This window comes from Eucalyptus grandis, chromosome 3 (genome assembly GCF_016545825.1).
Source record: "Eucalyptus grandis isolate ANBG69807.140 chromosome 3, ASM1654582v1, whole genome shotgun sequence".
Lineage (NCBI taxonomy): Eukaryota > Viridiplantae > Streptophyta > Magnoliopsida > Myrtales > Myrtaceae > Eucalyptus > Eucalyptus grandis.
This window is the reverse complement of record NC_052614.1, coordinates 40142114-40162545: the sequence shown is the minus strand read 5'-3', so window position 1 is coordinate 40162545 and position 20432 is coordinate 40142114. Positions and strand designations below refer to the sequence as shown.

General features: G+C 39.3%; 1 protein-coding gene across 2 annotated transcripts; it reads left to right on the top strand.

The window, feature by feature from the left end:
* Positions 1–7822: 7822 nt before the first annotated feature.
* LOC104415263 (nuclear export mediator factor NEMF) lies at positions 7823–18196 on the top strand. Of its 2 annotated transcripts, XM_010026525.3 has the most exons (14): positions 7823–8092; positions 8562–8674; positions 9727–9823; positions 9943–10067; positions 10935–11463; positions 11574–11759; positions 12222–12515; positions 13217–13369; positions 14010–14164; positions 14860–14965; positions 15133–16080; positions 16818–16899; positions 17301–17663; positions 17778–18196. In XM_010026525.3, the coding sequence occupies exons 1-14, from the start codon at positions 7988–7990 to the stop codon at positions 17963–17965; spliced, it is 3444 nt and encodes a 1147-aa protein (XP_010024827.2). In that variant the 5' UTR covers positions 7823–7987; the 3' UTR covers positions 17966–18196. The 2 variants fall into 2 exon arrangements, with proteins under 2 accessions (XP_010024827.2, XP_039164861.1); XM_039308927.1 differs by lacking the exons at positions 7823–8092; positions 9727–9823.
* The last annotated feature ends 2236 nt before the right edge of the window (positions 18197–20432 follow it).

Sequence of the window (20432 nt, the reverse complement as noted above, 5' to 3'; positions counted from 1 at the left end):
GATTTCCAATCCAGAAGCTGGAGATCACATATTCAAACCTCCAAAGTTAGATGCAAATTACTCTATATTAAGACTCCTGGCATAAGCCAAAAGCATAGACTAGATTGGTTTGTAGAGATTTACAAGATATATAATGGGTTTCCACCTTATCGGGTCTCTGTGCCCGTGTTCTTGAATTATTAGGAAAATAACAACAAAACATTCCACAACAATACCTCACCCTTCAAAGACCATATGCAGTAAATGGATGCAAATGGATGTTACAGCTATAAGCACGGACCAAAAGTATAAAACTTTCTTTCTCGTTGCTGCCTTTTTACTTTTTTGGGGAGGAGCGTGGGTTCTTGATTCTTGAACCGCGGGGGCAAGCATTCATGAACCACAATAAGTCCTTCGGTAGTTTAATGATTTGAGTTGATGGTTCGTGGGGCGGGGCGATCGCTCTGTTTCCTGTGGTCCCCTGTTCCTTTTCAGCATCTTTTTCGCATCAGGTTTCACACCCAACGCCAACCACACGTTGTTCAGGTGAGACGGAGGAGATCAGGTACGGCGGCGTGCGCGGGGCAGGCGGCGATGCCGGCCCCGTCCGGTGCTCCGGCACGTGTCCAATCCAGCAGCCACCCAATCAAGTGATTCGACATGGTACTAGAAATCCCACTCGGGGAGGTGAAGATGGAACTCTTTTTCCTTTTTGCCATTCTTGATTGGCATGCCTCGGTTCATTCAATTGTCGTCTTGGGAGAATTTTTCTCAACTAACTTGAGAAAAACTTACCTTGGTCGAAACTATATAATATCTTTGCTTATCAACTCTATGTTAAGACATTCTAAATTAGATTTCAATTCGGCGTGATTGATTAAGGTCGGGTTATTATGAAGAACTAAATCTTTGCCACTTACATGGTCTCCATAAGGATGCATCGCCACTGAATTGAAAACATAGATTTAAGTTGGTCTGTGACAATTGACAGTTGATCTGTGACAATCGACTCAGATAATTGAAGTAGTGCATGAGAAGAATTATTTTTCCCCAGTTATTTTATTTCGAAAATATATTCCGTGACATAGTTGTTTTATTTACATTTTAAAACTACATTGGTCTTGTATTTACTTGTAATTAATGGACCTCAACTGCCATAATATTCTACAAAAACTAAAAGATAAATAAAAACATATAAAAACAACCCATACGAGCAACTTTCTTTCTTCACCAGTTTACCCTTTGTTTGCTTCAAACTACTTTCAGAAACTAAAGAATCGAGTAGACTCGCGAATCATTCTCATTCATAAGAAGCAATGAGTAAATGTCCAATGTAATATGTGATAATAACTTTCTATATCGACTTAAACAATCCTAATGATACCTAAAAGAAAATGTTTACTCTTAGAACGAATTGTTTGTTGAGACATTTGGAATTACAACCTCAACCATACGGAATCATTGTTTCTTAGTTCACTCCACCGTCCTTCCAATACCTAAATAAAACCCTACTTTCCGTTGAACCTTAATGTAGATCTAGGTCTACTGAACTAGATATCTTCCTTAAGTTCGTATTTTGGTTAAATGAACCGAACATTTAGTTAGTGTTATTAGGAGTCCAAAAGCGCGAGTATTATATGTTATCTCAAATTGAGCAGGCACCGAAAGCCATTCAATGGTATACACATCAATTTTCCATTCGATCCATTTGAATAATGCTTCTAATTCGAACTAATTTTCTCGGTCAAAGATAGAGACATAAAACACAGTGTTAAAAATGAAGTTGGTGATCGTTTTGTGGGTGACATTGACCAGATGACGTCAATGGTGACGCGACAATGATGGACTTGTTCTAGTATAGTTTCGAGGAAAATGACCTGGTGACGTGGATGTGCAATTGGAGCTTGAATTTTATTTGTTAGAAAATGACCAAGAATTGAATTTTTTTTTGTCCAAGAGACACCCTAGTCCAGATTCAATGGTGCCTCCATGTTTGTAAATTGACACATCTTTTGAACGCCTTTTTCTATTGTCTTAAAATTAATAATTTTTCGCAATTCGTTTTTTGGATTTATTCGATTGCTTGTGGATTGTTACTCGTGAACAGTCGGTCTTTCCCCCTTCATTATGCCGTGATTACCACCTCTTCCGTTCTGGCTAAGTCGTCTGCTTTCGCTTTCCAACTTAAGTAGACATGTAGTGCTTGTCATGCATGCTATTTTTGTCACAATGTGATGCAACAGCATTATTTTATGGGAATTTTCAAAGCATATTATGTTGGAAAACCCCGTCACTAAGTCCACGAACTTAATTATAATCTCGTTGAATCCGATTCGTCTAGAGAAAACTTGTGGTGTCCTTCGCTATTGTGGACTTCGTGGTCTTGTCTCGGATATTTTAAAGATTTAATCAAGAATGGACGGAAAAACATGGGTCGTCAATTAGTCTAAACAACCGAAATTTCAACAAAGAGATCGATTAAGAATGCCGTCGACGCGTTTGTTGATGTCGCGTTAGTCTGCGGTTTGTTTGCTAATTGGGACATGCTTCGGCAAAAATGGTGATATCGAGGGAATTTTGACTTTGTTAATACTTTAGCATTGAAACAAGGGTGTCATGTTTGATGTCGAGAATAGCAATTCGTCAAATCGTGTGATATACCTATTTTGTGAACTGGGGACTCGGAAACTTGTTATCAAAGGTTCGAAAGCTCTGAAAGCCAAAGAATGAGTAGTTATAGGAAGTGATCGCATATCTTCAAATGAAAAGAGTAAATAAGAAGGAGAATATTAATGAAAATTACACCGAGCACCTATCGATAAGTGGGGTGGCCACCGCTGCTAGCCCTTGGGTTCATTTTGATAATTCAATTGTATCTTTCATTAAAATGTGCTCGAAGGCAGATGATCCTCTTTGTTGCCCACAAAGGGCTTGGATGAGGGTTCGCGACATCCTCACCGGCCACAATGAGGGCTTGTTAGCCCTCATTAGATCCGACCATGGTCATAATGCTCTTGCCAGCCCTTAGGTAAGGTCAATGACCTTGTGAAGAAAAAAGAAAGAAGTAAAATTAAAAATTAATATAAAATTTGGGCAAATTTTTTTAAAAAATATAAAATTATAGTTCACGTTAACTATGGCCGTACCACATAGGACAATCGAAACTAGCTACACTATCACATCATCATATTTCCTCTCAAAACTATTCAGAAGGACTATATTGACAATTCTTTGAAAATTTAAGACTAAATTGACAAATCCTCAAAATGTTGAGGATTTCATTGACACAATTGAAATGTGTAGGACTGAATTGACAAATTATCAAAATATTTAGGACTAAATTGATACAAAGTGGAAAAGTTTAAGGTAAAATTCATCACCATAAAATAGAATTAGGAATTTTGGGATAATTTAACTATAAAAAAAGAAAAAAAAAATCACACAAAGCAATCCAATCAATTTCTTACTTCCGCTAATCGCTGCGCACTCATTATGTCAGCCTTAGGTAGACAATTCAAAGCATAAGCACGAGGCCAAGTTTCTAGATACACTTCGACATGAAATGGTGGATTCATATAGTACCACGGGAAAAAAAAAACAATTCAATGTCTTTCATCATTCTCACGAGGACCGTCCGACATCTTACTACCAAATTCAATTACACGATCGATTCATTAGTCAGTCTTTTGTTTTATCAAAGTAGCAAGAGAGAGAGAGAGAGAGAGAGAGAGAGAGAGAGAGAGAGAGAGAGAAACACGTGCACATGCACGTTGACATGCAAAGCAACAAATTATTCATCGTCATTGATGAGCCCTCGCTTGTCCTCAAAGCGATTTGAATAAATTCTACATATATGTCATATCTATAGAAAAATAATTAGCTTTTGAGTTGCAATCTGAACGCATACATGCATGGCGATTAAGGCTGCTTCTAGAGTTTTTTTTTTTTTTTGTTAAACCATTTTTTAATCGGATACATACATAAGAATTTAGCCATACTCCTGAACCCTTATGTTCAACATAGGAACAAAGGTCGCAACAGCCTCTTTCTCGTGTGCAAAATCAGGACGACAGCCTCGACCATGCTTGGACACATTCTACAAGTTTAAGCATTGTTTAATGATGACACGCTGGAAAGGTGCTGAATTCAATTAATCAAGTCTTTCGATGTCCAAACGCATGATTAATTGAACTTAGCAAAGGGGAAGCAGACAAGGACGCGACAGCCTATTCCCTTCCGTTCGTGCAACATCCAGGCGACAACCTCGACCATGCCCGGGAACATTCCATGGTTTTTTAAGTACCGAACGCTGTCGAGTGATGACACGATAGAAAGATGCCAAGTTCATTTAATCATGAGTCCGTGTCTGAACTCGGTAAGCCCTCAGGCAAGCCCCCATTAGCAAAAGCACTTTCTAATTGATACTTTCCTGTCGCTCTTGCTCTCATTCCTTCCCGCTTTGAGAGACAACCGGTTTCGCTAAAGCCCAGCACTATTGCACATAAAAGTGGAGACAAGCTCATACGTGTACCCTCCTTTCCGAGACTATTATATTCGACCCATGCTCGGGTTATGACATTATATTAAGCGAAAAAAAAGGAAGGGTTAGTGAGCGAAATAATCAACCAAGACAATCCAAAATGTGAATGCTGCTAGCCATCATAAGCTTGAAAAGAAACGAGACGGAGGGTTAAATTTATAGTTCTTTTGCATCATGATCGACATGCACAGCACGGAGCAGTGAAAAGATGGATGTCTCTCTAGAACCTAATGCCATCTTGCTTCTTTCTTCTTTTGTTTTTCCTAAGTAGGGATCGGAAAAAGTTTCAAAACCTATGCGTGTCTATAAAGTGGAGATGACCCTTCGTGCGCTTGGTTTTCGGGTTGTCAACAAAAGAAGCGTTCTCATCATTTCCATGTTCTTGTTGCGACGATTGTTTTTCTCCCTCGATCAATACCATTTCCAACCGCGTTAGGTTGTTGGACGACTTGAGGTCCGTTTGATTGAAGGATAAGTGGTTCTGAAAAATTGTATACTGACTTTTTCAGTGTTAAGATGACAGAAAAGTAATTGATCTATGGAAAACATGATCCATGGACTGAAACCAACAAACTTAGATTGGTTAGGGAAAAAAATTGCTAGCAAAAAGGGAATCACTTTCCCTAAATAAAAAAAAATTATTTTTCTTGAAAATGATTTCTATGGGAAAATAGTTTTTCTTTGTGAGTAAGTTTTTAGTTAAACAAATGCACTTTAAGTGTCTCAATATCACGAATGAGAGTTCTTGGGGAATGAAAATCCAAAATAATGTATTGGGTAATTAAGTGACTAGACCATCTTCTGTAATGGAGCAACTTTTTGATGCACGGTCAAGAGATTGTTGTTCAAAAAGATAGCCATTGATGATCAATGGCTGATAAGGGTAATAAGCTCTTGGCCTGGTTCAATTCCTAGTTTTTGAGACCTAGAATTGGACTGGACTAAATCAATTCCTAGTTTTTGAGAACCTAGAATTGATTTAGTCAAGTCCAATGGAATCGATCACTTATAAAAAAAAATTAAAAAAATACTAGAGTTGTTACTATTTTAGGATTTATTATTATTTTTTAGAAATTAAAAAAATTTTCTTTTAAAGAAAAAGAGTCGATTCGGTCTGGTTAGTTTCTCCTTGGAACTGAGGACCAGATGGGGAACTGGACTGGATCGAAAATCGATATTTCCAATTTTTATGGAAGCAGGAACTGGACTAATGCCCAAGGAAATTGGACCAAGCCGGCCCATCCAGCGGTCCTCAATTTAATTAAGGAGAGTGACAATGGCATTGGCATGATGCTGCTAGAAGTCATAGTAAACTAACATGTATCAGGGATGACCAACTAAGGAGAGTGACAACAAGAAGTCACTCACTCTCTATGGCGACACCGGTGGTGACAATGCTCAATTAGCCGGGGGCAACGGCGGGCAGTCGGGGTAATTCACTAGCACTAACGCGTGTAGCAGCCTTTGGAACATTACTCGCCGCGGGCACGGCTTCGGCATGAAAACGACTTCGCCTTCCAAAAGCAACGTAAGTCAATGCACATGTAAGTAACAAACGACTAACACATCGTAATCAAGAAAAAACGTTTCCCAATTTGGTTCATCACTTCTTCTATGCGCCCATCACAGAAATGTTGACCAGGAGGGGGAAGCAGAAACATCATCTTTCCAGACCGTTACCGCTAGAGTCAAAAGGATCCAACACTAGGTGAGAAAACATGGGATTGATGTTGGTCATTCGCCATTTCCTACGAATCAAGTATATCCCCACGAGCAAGTTTTCGAAGGACGAGGTCGGCTGAAGCCTGAAGGTCGACTTAGCAATGATATAAACAAGCACAATGCCCTAAAGAATTTACCATTATATCGATTAATCCAATATCCCTTTTAGGGGTTTAGGCCAAACGAGAGTCGTTAAGTTTCGCTCAATCGGCATGTGTGCATGTCGGGTCGGTCCACATAAGCGAGCTAGTGTCGTTGACCGACCAACGTGCCCGAATCCACGACAACCGACTCAAATCTTTGCAATCCTCTACACTCCACAAAAAGAGAGAAAATAAGGAGGAAGGAAGAGAGAAAGAGAGGGGAATAAGCCTTATCCCTTTGACCCTTCTAATGATTCGAAAGTCAGTCAAAGTCCAAGGGGCAAGTTGCGAAACCTTTGTGGAATTTGAAGCGTGTGTCCGAAGTGGAGGATGAACCTCGAATCGTGAATCGGGTCGAGAAGCATATTGCCGATCGGGGGTTGTATCGGATTGGAAATTTGTAGAACCCTGGGGGGTAGCTAACTGGATTGGAAATTGGGCAAATAGAAAAACGGGTTGTGCTTTTGCCGGAAGACCTAATTGTTGTTGACCTTTCGGAGTTACGTAGAAAATACATGGGAATGACGATGTTTTGTAACTGTGCTTTCGTAGCGTGAGATGCAAGAAATTATCATTGATGTGTTGATTATGTGAGACTCCTATAAAGCTATGTAGGAGAAAAATCTAGCATCATCTCTAGTTTGAACATTTTGGAAAAACTGGACGCATTGGCAAAATGAAATTATTGGTCAAACTCTATTGTTTTTCACAGTTCATCATACGGGAGAACTTCAATACTAGTCAAAGTAGATGAGTTTTGCGAGGTCGACGGAATATTGGACTGAAGTGGGACAACCATAAATATCGAAAGTGAATGAGAAGATTTAAGATATCGATGGTGTGGAGAGCAGCTGTCGATCCGTAGAAACTTAGCTACTTAAGTACGACCCGACATTAAAGTCAAGACGAGATGAGCTCCGAAACCGGGACATTTGGTCATATCACGTGCTTGGCCTCTTGTGCTGGAAGTGACACTCGGAGTTTGGGTTTCTGGCGATTAGCATCAGGCACCGTATCGATTGCGCTTAGGCGTTCGGGGCTAGAAGGAGGCAAGCAAATGGAGGTATATGCATTTCTTGTAGGGGCAGGTGGCTTGCTCGGCCCAGCCCCAAGTCTGAGAGGCAAATTGGTTGGTTGGGCCATTGGCCTCACACGAGAAAGTCCGACCAACCCCACTCCGGCCCATATGGGCCCAACCCAAACATTCATTTGTCATCGGGCTTGCTCTGCGGCGCAGCCCAGCTCGCTCTATGAAAAAAAAAACTATTTGGTAATTTGGGCTCCAGAAAAGCCGATTTCATTGGGCCCAAATTCTCGGGCCTCTCTGTCACCGTCGTGGTTGGGCTATCCGGCCCGTTGTGTTTTCTGGGCGGGCCTGAGGCCCGGAAAGAGAGACGAAAGCGTAGAACCGCCGGCTCCTCGGCTGGCCTGCGAACTTCATCGTCGTTCTCGATCGTCGTCTCGAGATCAAGTGCAGAGGCTCTCTACGTTTGTCGCCGCCATTGAAACCGGAGATCGGTTCTCGCCGCCGTCCGGAGCTACCTGGCGAAGCGCGGATTTGAAGGAGGGTAGGAGGTAGAGAGAGAGAGAGAGGGAGGGAGAGATGGTGAAGGTGCGGATGAACACGGCCGACGTGGCGGCGGAGGTGAAGTGCCTGCGCCGCCTGATCGGCATGCGTTGCTCCAACGTCTACGATCTCTCGCCCAAGGTCCTTCCTCGTCGGCTCCATTTCCCATTTTCGCCTTCGCTCCCTCTGTTTCGATTCTTTTCGTTCCGCTGGCCGATTGTCGGTTCTAGGGAAAAAGAAAAACTCGGTAGTCCTGCGCTCGGGGAATGCGATTTAGGTTGGGTTTGGGATGCAGTTGTTTGATTTTGCGTAGGGCCTGGATGCTCCAGGCTCCGGTATCGTCGGTATTGCGTGTTTTGTTAGGAGGAACTCGATTGCTTGTGTTGGTCAATTTCTCTTATATATACTTATTCGAGCTTATGAATAGCTGTGGAATGGACCTCTCTCGCGTATCCTAATTTGCATTGTTGCCATGGATTGAGAATTTTGGGAAGATTTTGCTTTTGAGTGATCTAGTTTCTGCTTTCCTTGCTATTGTGTTTTTTTATTTGATGAAATGGAAATTGAATGAATTTTCTTCTTTGGTGTGTTTGTGGGAATTGGTTGACAGACGTATGTGTTCAAGCTTATGAATAGCAGTGGAGTGACGGAATCGGGAGAAAGTGAAAAAGTTCTGTTGTTGATGGAGAGTGGCGTCCGTTTGCACACCACCGATTATGTGAGGTAATCTTGCATATTACGGGTCATCTTTTTGCAATATGGTTGCATGAGACTCTGGCAATACATGAATATACTGTGGAAGTTGATCTTATCTTTGAATTGCAACAATGCTACATTGGCCGTGTATTACTGTAGGGGTAACTACTAGAAACATGTTCGCATTTTACCCAATGACCACTTAGATTCCTCTACCTTGAAAATACCAAATACAAACGTGAATTACCTTTGGAAACTAATTTGCACCTTCACATCAATTATTCTTGTCCATATTTACAAAAATGTCATTTTCTTTCCCAAAGTGCCAATCTCCAAATCCTAAATAACTACTCCCATCCAAACCTTAAGCAATATGCTAAAATGAGTTCACGAGGAGGGAAGATTTGGTATTTTCAATGTTGGGTTATACTTAGAGGTATGTGAAGGATAATTGGTGAAAATGGAGGCTTGTAAGCAGGCATTGGGTAAGTGAAGTATGTGTCTGGTATTTTTTTCTTATTTTTGTTGAGTCTTTCTAGGCTTCGAGTGAACATTACACTTTAACTTATGACTTATGAGTGGCAGTTTTCTTAGAGGAAGTTAGAGCTAGTGCACAACCATTGTATGGACTATGGTGTGCATTACAGTTTATGGCTTTGTACTCCCCTTTAAAGAAAGCTGATATGATGAGGAAAGCATGAAGCATGCAAATCCAATGCGTGGCTTGCAAGTTGGAGGATTGTTAAAACCCAAGGCATATAAAGAAGGGAAACCCATTAATTGGTGAAAGGTAGTGTAAGGAAGTGAACTCAGTACCTTTAGCTCTGATAGAAAGTTGAAGTTGGGTGCTTAACTGTACTTCTAAAAGTTTAAGCTGATGGAGTTTGATGCATCTTTCACTTTATAGCTTGACAAAGGATATGGGGGTCTGGGACTACCTCCATGTAGTGAGCTAAGAAAAATGAACACGAAAACCTTGTCAGCTGATCAGCTAAAGAAAAACTAATTATGGTATCGATAGTAACTGCAACTACTTAATGGTGAATTATTGCACTAAGAATGTTATGAATTTGCTTTAGGGATAAGAGTAACACGCCTTCTGGGTTTACCCTCAAGTTGAGGAAACACATACGCACAAGAAGGCTAGAGGATGTGAGGCAGCTTGGTTATGACAGGGTATACTCTTGTCATCTGAACTTTGAGTCTTCTATGTAGATCCTTTGATTTCATCGCTTACATTTAGGTGGAATTATATTGGTTAGTTGCTTGTTTTAATCGTTCATACCTTGTTTCAGATAGTACTCTTTCAATTTGGCCTGGGTGTGAATGCATACTATGTTATACTGGAGCTTTATGCCCAAGGAAATATTATCCTGGTGGATTCAGAGTTCATGGTTATGACGCTTCTTCGATCGCACAGGTATATGTTTTGTTATTGAATGCAAGGTCTGTACTTTTAGGAAGAAACAAATTTAATGTTCTCACTTATCAGACTTGCTTGTTTTTGCCTCACGAGTAGATGTGCATCTTCTGTCTTTGTCAAAAGAAGTTTTTGATAATCTGAGGCTGATTAGTGAGCTGACTAGTAGGCTAGGTATACTCTCATTTTGCTTTCTTTGACTTCTTGTGGAAAGTGGGCATTTATGAGCAATCATCCCCTCCCCTGTTGGTGTGGGTGGCTTGCTCAATTAGGGATGTGTTGGCTTCATGTGAATGGCAACAACCTATTGATGAAGAGAGGAAATCCTGGACCTGAAGTGCCCATTTCAGTAAAGTGCATTATCTAACAATTGATCGCTATGCATCTTCCTCTCGTCTCCTTTTTGGATATTTTGGTAGCTACAGACATACTTAATGAATTCAGACAATTTTAGCTGTCGTGTTTTCTACATTTTTCTCGAAATATTCTGTCAACTGTTGTTGCTGTGTTGTCTGGATTCTATCAAAACCATAGGGCCTTTGTTATAATAATAAAAAAAAATAAAAAATAATAATAATAATAATAATAATAATAAAAAATAAAATAATAATAATAATACATGGAAGCTTGTTGGTAAGATATAGCATATCATGGCTCATGAGCTACCTAAATGTATCATCGACTGTATTCTTTTAGGTCCTGCATGGTCTTGATATTGACAGTTATAAACATTCCATGTTCCCCACTCTGAGGGCAGTGCATTGACCATTTCCATGCTAGCAAATCTAGTTGAACTTACCCGATGGATTTTATTCATGATTTATTACTTGGACTGGTAGATAAATAACAAGCTTTCTAAATAAACAGGGATGATGATAAAGGGGTTGCAATAATGTCACGCCATCGATATCCTACAGAAATTTGTCGGGTATTTGAGAGAACTACTCCTCAAAAGTTGCTGGCTGCCCTTAAACCGTCCGAAGAACGGAATGATAAGCCTCCGAATAACGGAGAGGGAAAAGATGCATCTGAAATATCGACTGAAAAGAAAGGAGGTCGAAAGGGCGTGAAGTCATCTGAGTCTGGAAAAAATACCAATGATGGTAATCGTGGCAGACAAGCCACTTTGAAAGTAGTTCTCGGGGAGGCCCTAGGGTATGGGCCCGCACTTTCTGAGCATATTATATTAGACTCTGGTCTGGCTCCCAGTATGAAGTTTCCTAAAGAAGATGAGTTAGATGATGAGACTGTCCAAAGATTGATCAAAGCTGTTGGGAAATTTGAGGATTGGCTGCAGGATGTGATCTCTGGAGATACAATTCCTGAAGGATACATTTTGCTGCAGAATAAGAATCAAAAGAAGGAGCTTCAAGCTCCTTCCGAAACTGGAAGCCAGGTACTGTTTTTGTTTCTTAAAATTGCAATTTTAGTCCATCTTGCTTCTCACCACATATCCAGTCAAATTTCTAACTGCACAAAAACTATTACTGATTGATATTTTTACAGATCTACGATGAGTTCTGTCCCATTTTGTTGAACCAATTCAAATCTAGGGACCATATCAAATTTCAGACTTTTGATGCAGCTTTGGATGAGTTTTATAGTAAAATTGAGAGTCAACGGGTAGAACAACAACAAAAGGCAAAAGAGGGCTCTGCAGTTCAAAAACTTAATAAAATACGCTTGGATCAGGTATCGATCTCTTTTATTTAACTTCTAGTTTCTCTGAGCGTTCTAATTGCTGAGTCCCTTCTAATTCATTTGTCTATTTGTAATTTTCCTTGTGGAAGTGGAGGTTTCGATAATGGTGGTATAGCTACTTCCTAAATGTGTCTTACTTGCACATAAATATTTGTGCTGATGTATCATACAGACATGTCTTGTCCTCCATTATTCTGACTGTCATGTTGATTATTAACGATTGCTAGTTCTTGCTGCTCAAAATATTCTTTGCTTTTGCTGTTGTTTCCATTGTTAAACCTTTTTCTGTTGTGCGTCCATGCCAGAGTTATTTTCTCATGTTCACTATGTGAAGAGAATGGGTTTCAGTTGCAGAATTAGTTTCTTATCTTGACATGAAACTTGCTAGCATACAGGTTTACCTTTATGCCTTATGTGGTAACTTTTTGTTTTCTCCTTTACTTTTTGACATAGGAAAATCGTGTGCACACACTAAAAAAAGAAGTTGATCGCTGTGTTAAAATGGCTGAATTGATAGAATACAACTTAGAAGATGTTGATGCAGCCATATTAGCTGTTCGAGTGGCTCTTGCAAAAGGTATGAATTGGGAGGATCTTGCTCGCATGGTGAAAGAAGAGAAGAAGTCGGGTAACCCTGTGGCTGGTCTTATTGACAAACTCTATCTGGAAAGAAATTGCATGACGTTGCTGTTAAGCAACAACCTTGATGAGATGGATGATGAAGAAAAGACACTCCCTGCGGATAAGGTATTTGTTGAAATTGGGCTTTTATCATTGTTCAGACCTAGGCCTCCCTCACTTGATCTAGCTAAGGTTATTCAGTTTCTCAATGATAATCTTTGCAAAGAGATAAAGAGATATTAAATCATTTGATGATGTTTGGCAGAAAAAGTCTCTTGCTTATGAGTCTTGTTATACTTGAAACTGCGGGTGATTTCCCGGTGAAAGTTTCAGTCACTCAATTCTGAGGGTACTTCCATCCAGGTCCTTAAAATTTTATTATTTTCAGTCAAGTCATTGGATTATTTAGAACTTTCAGTTGGGTCACTGCACTTTTGAAGTACATGGGTAGCTCATCAACTTTCTGTTGATAATGTAACAGAAAGGTGACATGGTACTTTGTCTCCATGTTACATGGCATGCCACATAAATATTCCTGTTGCTTCTAGCAGATGGTTGACTGAGCCAAGTGCTTCCAGAATTTATTCAACTTGTTGAAAGTTTTGAAAGTTCAATTGCCTGATTGAACCAGCACCGAAATTGAGTGACTTGATTCACCTTGTAATTACCATTTCTTGCTGAAGACAGTCTTTGTTCCTTTTTTCCTTTTCTGTGAGGGCCCTTTTTTAAAATAAAAAAATTCCTTCCATCTTGCGTGTTTTGGAAAGAACATCATGTACAGCTGTTTGGCACAAGTTTTGGTTTAATCACCCTCCCGCTTTTTATAGGTTGAAGTCGATTTAGCATTATCTGCACATGCCAATGCCCGTCGATGGTATGAACAAAAGAAAAAGCAGGAAACCAAGCAAGAAAAGACCATTACGGCACATGAAAAAGCTTTCAAAGCAGCTGAGAGAAAGACACGTCTCCAGCTTTCTCAGGTACACACTTCCTTGTTTCATTAATTCTCCACTTGATTCTGGGCAACAGGTACCAAATTTGAGAGGTTTGGTGGGGTATTAGCCATCAGGTGATCTGAGTTTATAGCCATCACCAAAGAACTTATTGAAAAGAGAATATTGTGCTAAATAGGCATAACCTTTTACATTTACTTGAGGTGGTAGAAACCAACTTATTGGGACTGTTTGTAATAGGATATAGATGCGATTTTATGGTTCAACATGATGCTTTTAAAGGTGTACCCCGGACCAAATCATTGAGAAAGACCAGAATGTTAGACAATGTATGCTGAATAAGCAGCTGCTACCCCTTGATCAGTTTAGTTTTTCGAAGTGGAAAAGGGATTGAAAAAACTATTTTACACAATACAGGCACTGAGGTCACATTCGCTTTTTCCTAATTTGCAGTTTAGAGTATGATAGACTTGTCTGGCCACTATGATTCACATGAGTAAACTTTATCAAGCTATGGATTTTTACAGGTGTTTATTCATGTTGTTCTTTGAAAATGAACTACTGTGGACATTAATTTTCTAGCATCATAATGTTCAACGATATATTTTAACGTCAAAATTTGTCCTTTTGGACTTCAGTCTCTGATGCCTTTCCCTAAATAATTCAGGAAAAGACAGTTGCAACAATTACTCATATGCGCAAAGTCCATTGGTTCGAGAAATTTAATTGGTTCATCAGCAGTGAGAATTATTTGATTATCAGCGGCCGTGATGCTCAACAGAATGAGATGATAGTCAAGCGTTATATGTCAAAAGGAGATCTGTAAGTTATTATTGCAGAATTTTTTTTTTTTTTTTTTGAAGGATCTTTATTTTTTTTCCCTCTTTTTCTTTTGGTGTTTCCCCGGGGAGTGGGGGGTAAGGAGGGTGTGCGAGAGGAATAGAATCTCGAGAGTCTATCAATTAATGCAAAGTGTTTGAATAGCAGAGGTAAACCTTTCAGTCTTTCACGAGCTGAAATGCACTGCTATGTTATCCACCAATGATATATATTGGTGATGTTGTCCTTGCTTTGAAGTTTGGACCAATAATTTTCTTTCTGATACTTATGACTATCTGTTTGTCATTTTAATTGCCATTGATGGGATTATTATTGAATTCCCAATGTGTATCTTCATTTGGCTGCCTTCCCTGCACGTATCAGGTGCAATTTAAGTGAGTTCATGTGATCTGATCCTGGATCGTACTGACTGGAAGCAACAAAATACCACATTTCTTATAACACTATCTAGCCATGTGCCTGTTAAAGTATGTACTAAAATTATAGGAAGTGAGTAAATGAAATGTGATAATGATGCATCCGTTTCCTCCTGGGATCTATGAATCTTCAACTTTTGGCTAAAGGCATTAGCTTTTATGAACTAACTAGATTTTTGTTCTTGTTCAACTATTAAAGAATTGAATTCTTATCGAAGCTTGTTAGTTGCTGCTTATCATGTCAATTCAACTCTTGAACAGCTATGTACATGCCGAGCTTCATGGAGCATCTAGCACAGTGATAAAGAACCACAGGCCAGAGCAATCTATACCCCCTCTTACTTTAAATCAAGCTGGATGTTTCACGGTAATCGTCTTCCTCATGGTCAGATTATATTTATGCTCTTTGCTAGTGTTCAGTGATCATCTTCCTCACAGTTGGATTATGCATATGCTTTCTATTAATGTGAGGCTGTGCAAAGGTGAATGGTATCACTGAAAATGATCAATTGCTACTTTTGGTGCTTGTTTTAGGTTTGTCACAGCCAGGCATGGGATTCAAAGATTATCACCAGTGCTTGGTGGGTCTATCCCCACCAAGTTAGTAAAACTGCTCCCACTGGTGAATATCTTACTGTGGGAAGTTTCATGATTCGTGGAAAGAAGAACTTTCTCCCCCCTCACCCTCTTGTGATGGGTTTTGGGTTGTTGTTTCGGTTGGATGAGAGCTCTTTGGGTTCACATTTGAATGAAAGGAGAGTGAGAGGTGACGAGGAGGGCACTGATGATGTAGAAGAAAATGGGTCTGTTCAAGAAGAACCTGATACTGACTCTGAAAAGGAAGTGACAGAGGAGAAAATCACTACAGAGTTGGAAAGAGTTCCTGATTCCACAACAGAAAATTTTGAACATGTATCAGAATCCACGGCTAAAGATAACTTGACACACAATGCCTCTGCAATCTCCTCTTCTAGAGGTAGCGACCAAGATGACTTCCATATTGCGCAGAATGGGGCCCTGAATGGTGGTGATGGAAACAACATAGCTGATGGTTTAGTAAATGGTGCTGCTTCAATGAACCCACGATTGGATGATCTCATTGATAAAGCACTTGGACTTGGATCTGCTTCCCAGGCTAGTATGAATTATAGGCTTCAAGCTTCTCAATCAGATTCATTGGGAGAACACAATCAGGAAGAGAAAAAAGTTCCAACTGGAGATAAACCTCGTACTTCGAAAGCTGAAAGAAGAAAACTCAAGAAAGGTATGGAGAGCAATGTTTCTGCAGAAACACTTGTGGATGAGGAAGTCAATAAATTAAAGGAAAGTATTTCTGCTGATCATTCTGAAAAACAAGTTCAATGTGTGAAACCTGGTGGGGGGAAAATCAGCCGTGGTCAGAGGAGTAAACTCAAAAAGATGAAAGAGAAGTATGCTGATCAGGATGAGGAAGAAAGAAGTATTCGCATGGCATTATTGGCTGTAAGTTATATATTCTGCAACATGATTTACACTGGCCAAGTTACAAAATATTTCCTCATCAATATCTCCTGTTCATTTTTCTTTTCATTGATTTGGTCTTTTGATGTCTTTGCTGAAGTAGCTTCTTCAGCAAGCCAATAATTTTAGCTTGTTTTCTTGTTACTTTTCATGTAATTTACAAATTTAATGAATTGATGGGAAGCATTTATATAACCTCTGAGAAAAATAAGAAGTATCTGTGCATTATTTAATCATACATAACCGACTAATTTCCAGGAAAGAAAGTTGAATCAGCAGCACTGTCAATCTATAGCGTCGGTGCTAAAACACTCTCATTATCAGAACTCATGGCAAAACATCTTACTCTTTCCTCATCTACAGACCTAGTAAAACCAAACTTGAGGGTGGCATGCTCCCACCCAACTCGCATGCACACACTCTGATGGAACAGGCAAACTTGGAGAGGCTTTGACATACATCTCTTAACTGAGACATGGTGGTGGAAGATACACTGGTGGTATAGAAATTGTCACACTGTTTCACCTTGAAGGGCCCTTTAGCATCATGATAAATATGAACATTTTCATTAATTAATTCTGTGTCAAAATTGCATTCCACTTGAATGTATTGTTGTTTTGTGCATATGGGCCTAGATGCACTCTGATTGTTTATTAGATGAATGTGGACCCCGTCATCTTCTCTATAGTTTCTAATGATGTCTCTTTAAAATTTTATAGTCTGCTGGAAAGGCGCAAAAGAATGATGTTGAATCACAGAAGGGAAATGCAGCTCCACAGAAGGGGAAACAACCTGTTAGTGGTATGTACACAGGTTTTAATTGAATTCTTAATGAACATCATTTTTTCTGATAGGAATCTTTTCTATGTCAGCAGTTTCAAATTGCTAGGGAGATGAGTAGTGATTGGATAAATATCATCATCAGATAAGGTTGTAGTATGTAGGCTACTTGGATGTTAAACATCTTAAGAGAATGTTAAGAGCTCGATTAGCTAGAAATTTAAAGTGATGAAAATAGGGGACTGTACCTTGTCTGTCCTCAGTTCATTTATCAAGGAGATGGCAATCTCTCTCCTTCCTAAACTTCTATTTTTGGGCTTTTAATCTCCTTTTTTATATCCTTACTATTATATTGTATTTTTTGCTCTTAGGAGAGTCCAAGTTCAAATAAGATCTTGTTTATCTTTGCCCACGATATGCAGGTCCAGAAGATGTGCAAAAAATATGTTATAAATGCAAAAAGGTAGGTCACCTTTCCCGTGACTGTCCAGAGCATCCAGATGATGCTTCACGAAGTCATGCGAATGTTGAAGTTGAGGTTCAGGGTCACTTGCCCTCAGGAGATACTCTCTCTGATATGGACAGAGTAACCATGGAGGAGGAGGATATACATGAAATTGGTGAAGAAGAGAAAGGCAAATTAAACGATGTGGACTACCTGACTGGGAATCCACTACCTAGCGATATTCTCTTGTATGCAGTCCCCGTCTGCGGGCCATACAATGCAGTTCAATCCTACAAATACCGCGTAAAGATTGTCCCTGGAACTGCAAAGAAGGGAAAAGGTACTTGCGCTTGAGTATCTTATTATTGGAATCACTATCTCCCACTCTCCTCTCCATGCCTGCGTTTATGCTTTTTGAATGCGACTAGTTCACCAAGAATTTTGGTTATTGCAGCTACAAAAACGGCAATGAACTTGTTTGGCCATATGCCTGAGGCGACAACTAGGGAGAAGGAATTGATGAAGGCTTGTACAGAGCCTGAGTTGGTTGCCGCAATTGTTGGCAATGTGAAGATTACTGCCGCGGGTCTTACTCAGCTAAAGCAAAAGCAAAAGAAGGCCAAGAAGAGTGGAAAACAATAAAGGTAGCGAGAAAATAGGAGTATGTGGTCTAACAATAGTCGCTCTGTAAGGTTTGAAGATGGAGATACTGTTTTTCTTGTGATAGAAAGTTAATTCTTTTTCGTCTTTTAGAACTTTTCTATTCTGGAATTTTGAGAGGTGTAAAGGAGTACCGTGTACATAAGCTACAGGTCCATGCTGCGAAAATATATTGGACTAATGAATCATGAAATGTTGGCAATTTTTCAGAGAGAATGAGGTAAACGGATGTGGACCTAAAAAAGGCATAGCCTGACATGCGCTCCAACGTTTGGCTGCTTGGAATAGTTTTCTGCTAGCATTTTGGAAGGCCACATGAATCATAAAAGGTGCTTGCTTTACTACAATAAGTGGCAAGCTAGGTAACACCGATACTAACAGGTGACATAACACATCATGTTGTTTTCAAAAAAAGAGAATTTCAACACATTGGGATATATATATTAAATGTGTATTTTTATATATACATTATAAATTATTATTTTTATAATGATTTTAATCAAATTAATTTCATTTTAATTCTTAAATAAATAAATAATAAAAAGAGCCGAGAGTGAATTTATACCAAAAACATTAATTCATCATTTCTTAGTATTATTTATTTTTTAATTGGATAACTTCAACTCCATTTTAATATTTCATAAAACTTTGAGGGAAAAAATAAGTAATCCATATTCTAGACTCATATTAGAGCATGTTAGAAGAGGAGATAAAACAAACTCAGAGGGTGAACTATGTGTAACAAGAAGTGAGAGCTAATAGAAAAGAAGATTAGATTTTTTTTATCTCCATTTGTTTTTATTTATTTTTATTTTTTTATATTTACATTTTGACTTCTTTTTTTTTTTTTGGTAAATAGTAAGAATATATTGAGCTTTGAACAAATATACAGAAATCTGACGCCAAAAACTTACACTCTAAATGCAAAAGCAAAAAGAGTGGAAGGGAATCGGAGCAAAAGGCTGCAAGGCAGCAGCAAACAAACTAGCAAACTTACAAGCAAACGGACACACACGCCAAAGATCACAACTACAAAACAGCCCAACAAAGAACCTCGATCAGCCTCCAAAAGAAGGGACGAAGAACGGAGAGTCGCAATAGAAAGGAGCTTTAGCAAGAAGAACACCAGCCACAAACGGAACTAAGCAGACGTATGGCGTCCGAAGAAAACAGATGGGTCAAAGCCCCACCCTCCCTGAAGTCTTCTGTTCCTTGGAGTATTTGGAACATTATTGAAAGTGAGCACTTTGTCCTTGACGACCTTTATGAGGTGATTTTTCAATGCCGACACCATCAGAGCTTCACCACGGAATATGATAGCATTCCTTTTTTTCCAAATAAGATGGCACATAACCCCAAAAGAAAATTGAGCCAAACTGTGGAAAAAATCCTTAGTGGAAAGGAATTCCATCACCCAAGAGAGGTTATCTGCCAAGGAAATTTTTGACTTCTTATTTATTGAAATTTTTTAAAATTGATCATGTGCCTATCGGAATCACGTGTCGGAATTTCGAACTCACATGTCAGAATCATGTGTTAGCATTCCAAATTCACATGTCGGAATTTCAAACTTACATGTCCGTCACATGTAGGAGTATCCAACTCGACACCAAAACTGTTGAAAAGTGCCAATGCTTCCTAGGTGGTAAAAATATGAGTGCTAAAATTTTTGTACGGCGCTTACTTGAGTGTTAAAACTTCTTTTTGCTCTTTTGAGTATCACATTAGAGTAAAATCGATTTCTTGAGCATCAATTTCGGCAAATCATCTTACATGGAATTTTTTAATTTTTTAATATTTTATGAATTTTTGTTTTTGCTTTTTACTCTTTAGGGCTGGGAGGCAAAACCCTTGCCCTCGGCTACAAAGGCCTTGGGCGAGGCCGTCGAGGCCTCACCGGCCTCTAGCGAGGTCACGATGCCCTCACCAACTCTAGACCCAGGGCCTTTGCAACGAGGGCGAGGCCTAGCCACAAAGGCCCTAGCGAGGGCCCTTGCCAACCTAATCTAGGTGAGGGTTTCACAGCCGGCAAGGGTCACAGGTGACCCTTGCCGATCCTCAAGGAAAAAAAAAAACAAATAAAAAAATAATTAAAAAATGATTCATGTTGGCATCCGTCAAAATCACGTCAAACAACTGACATCCACGTTAGATTTTTTGGTAAGGCAAATCAAAATTGGTATTAAAATGATAATTTTTCCAAATTTGTAACACTCAGAGTGAAAAAATTTTAGCACTCAAATACGCTAATGTACCAAAGTTTTGACACTCCCACCGTTCTTAACCCTACAATGCTGTTGTGTATATGACGAATAAATCCTGTCTAGACTCTTACCGTCTACAGCCCATAAATGCTATCTTTCCTCTGTCCGATGTTGCATCAATATTGAGAATCAATATAGTAATTTAATTGTCTTTAACAAAATATACGTGATGTGTCGTGCATTTG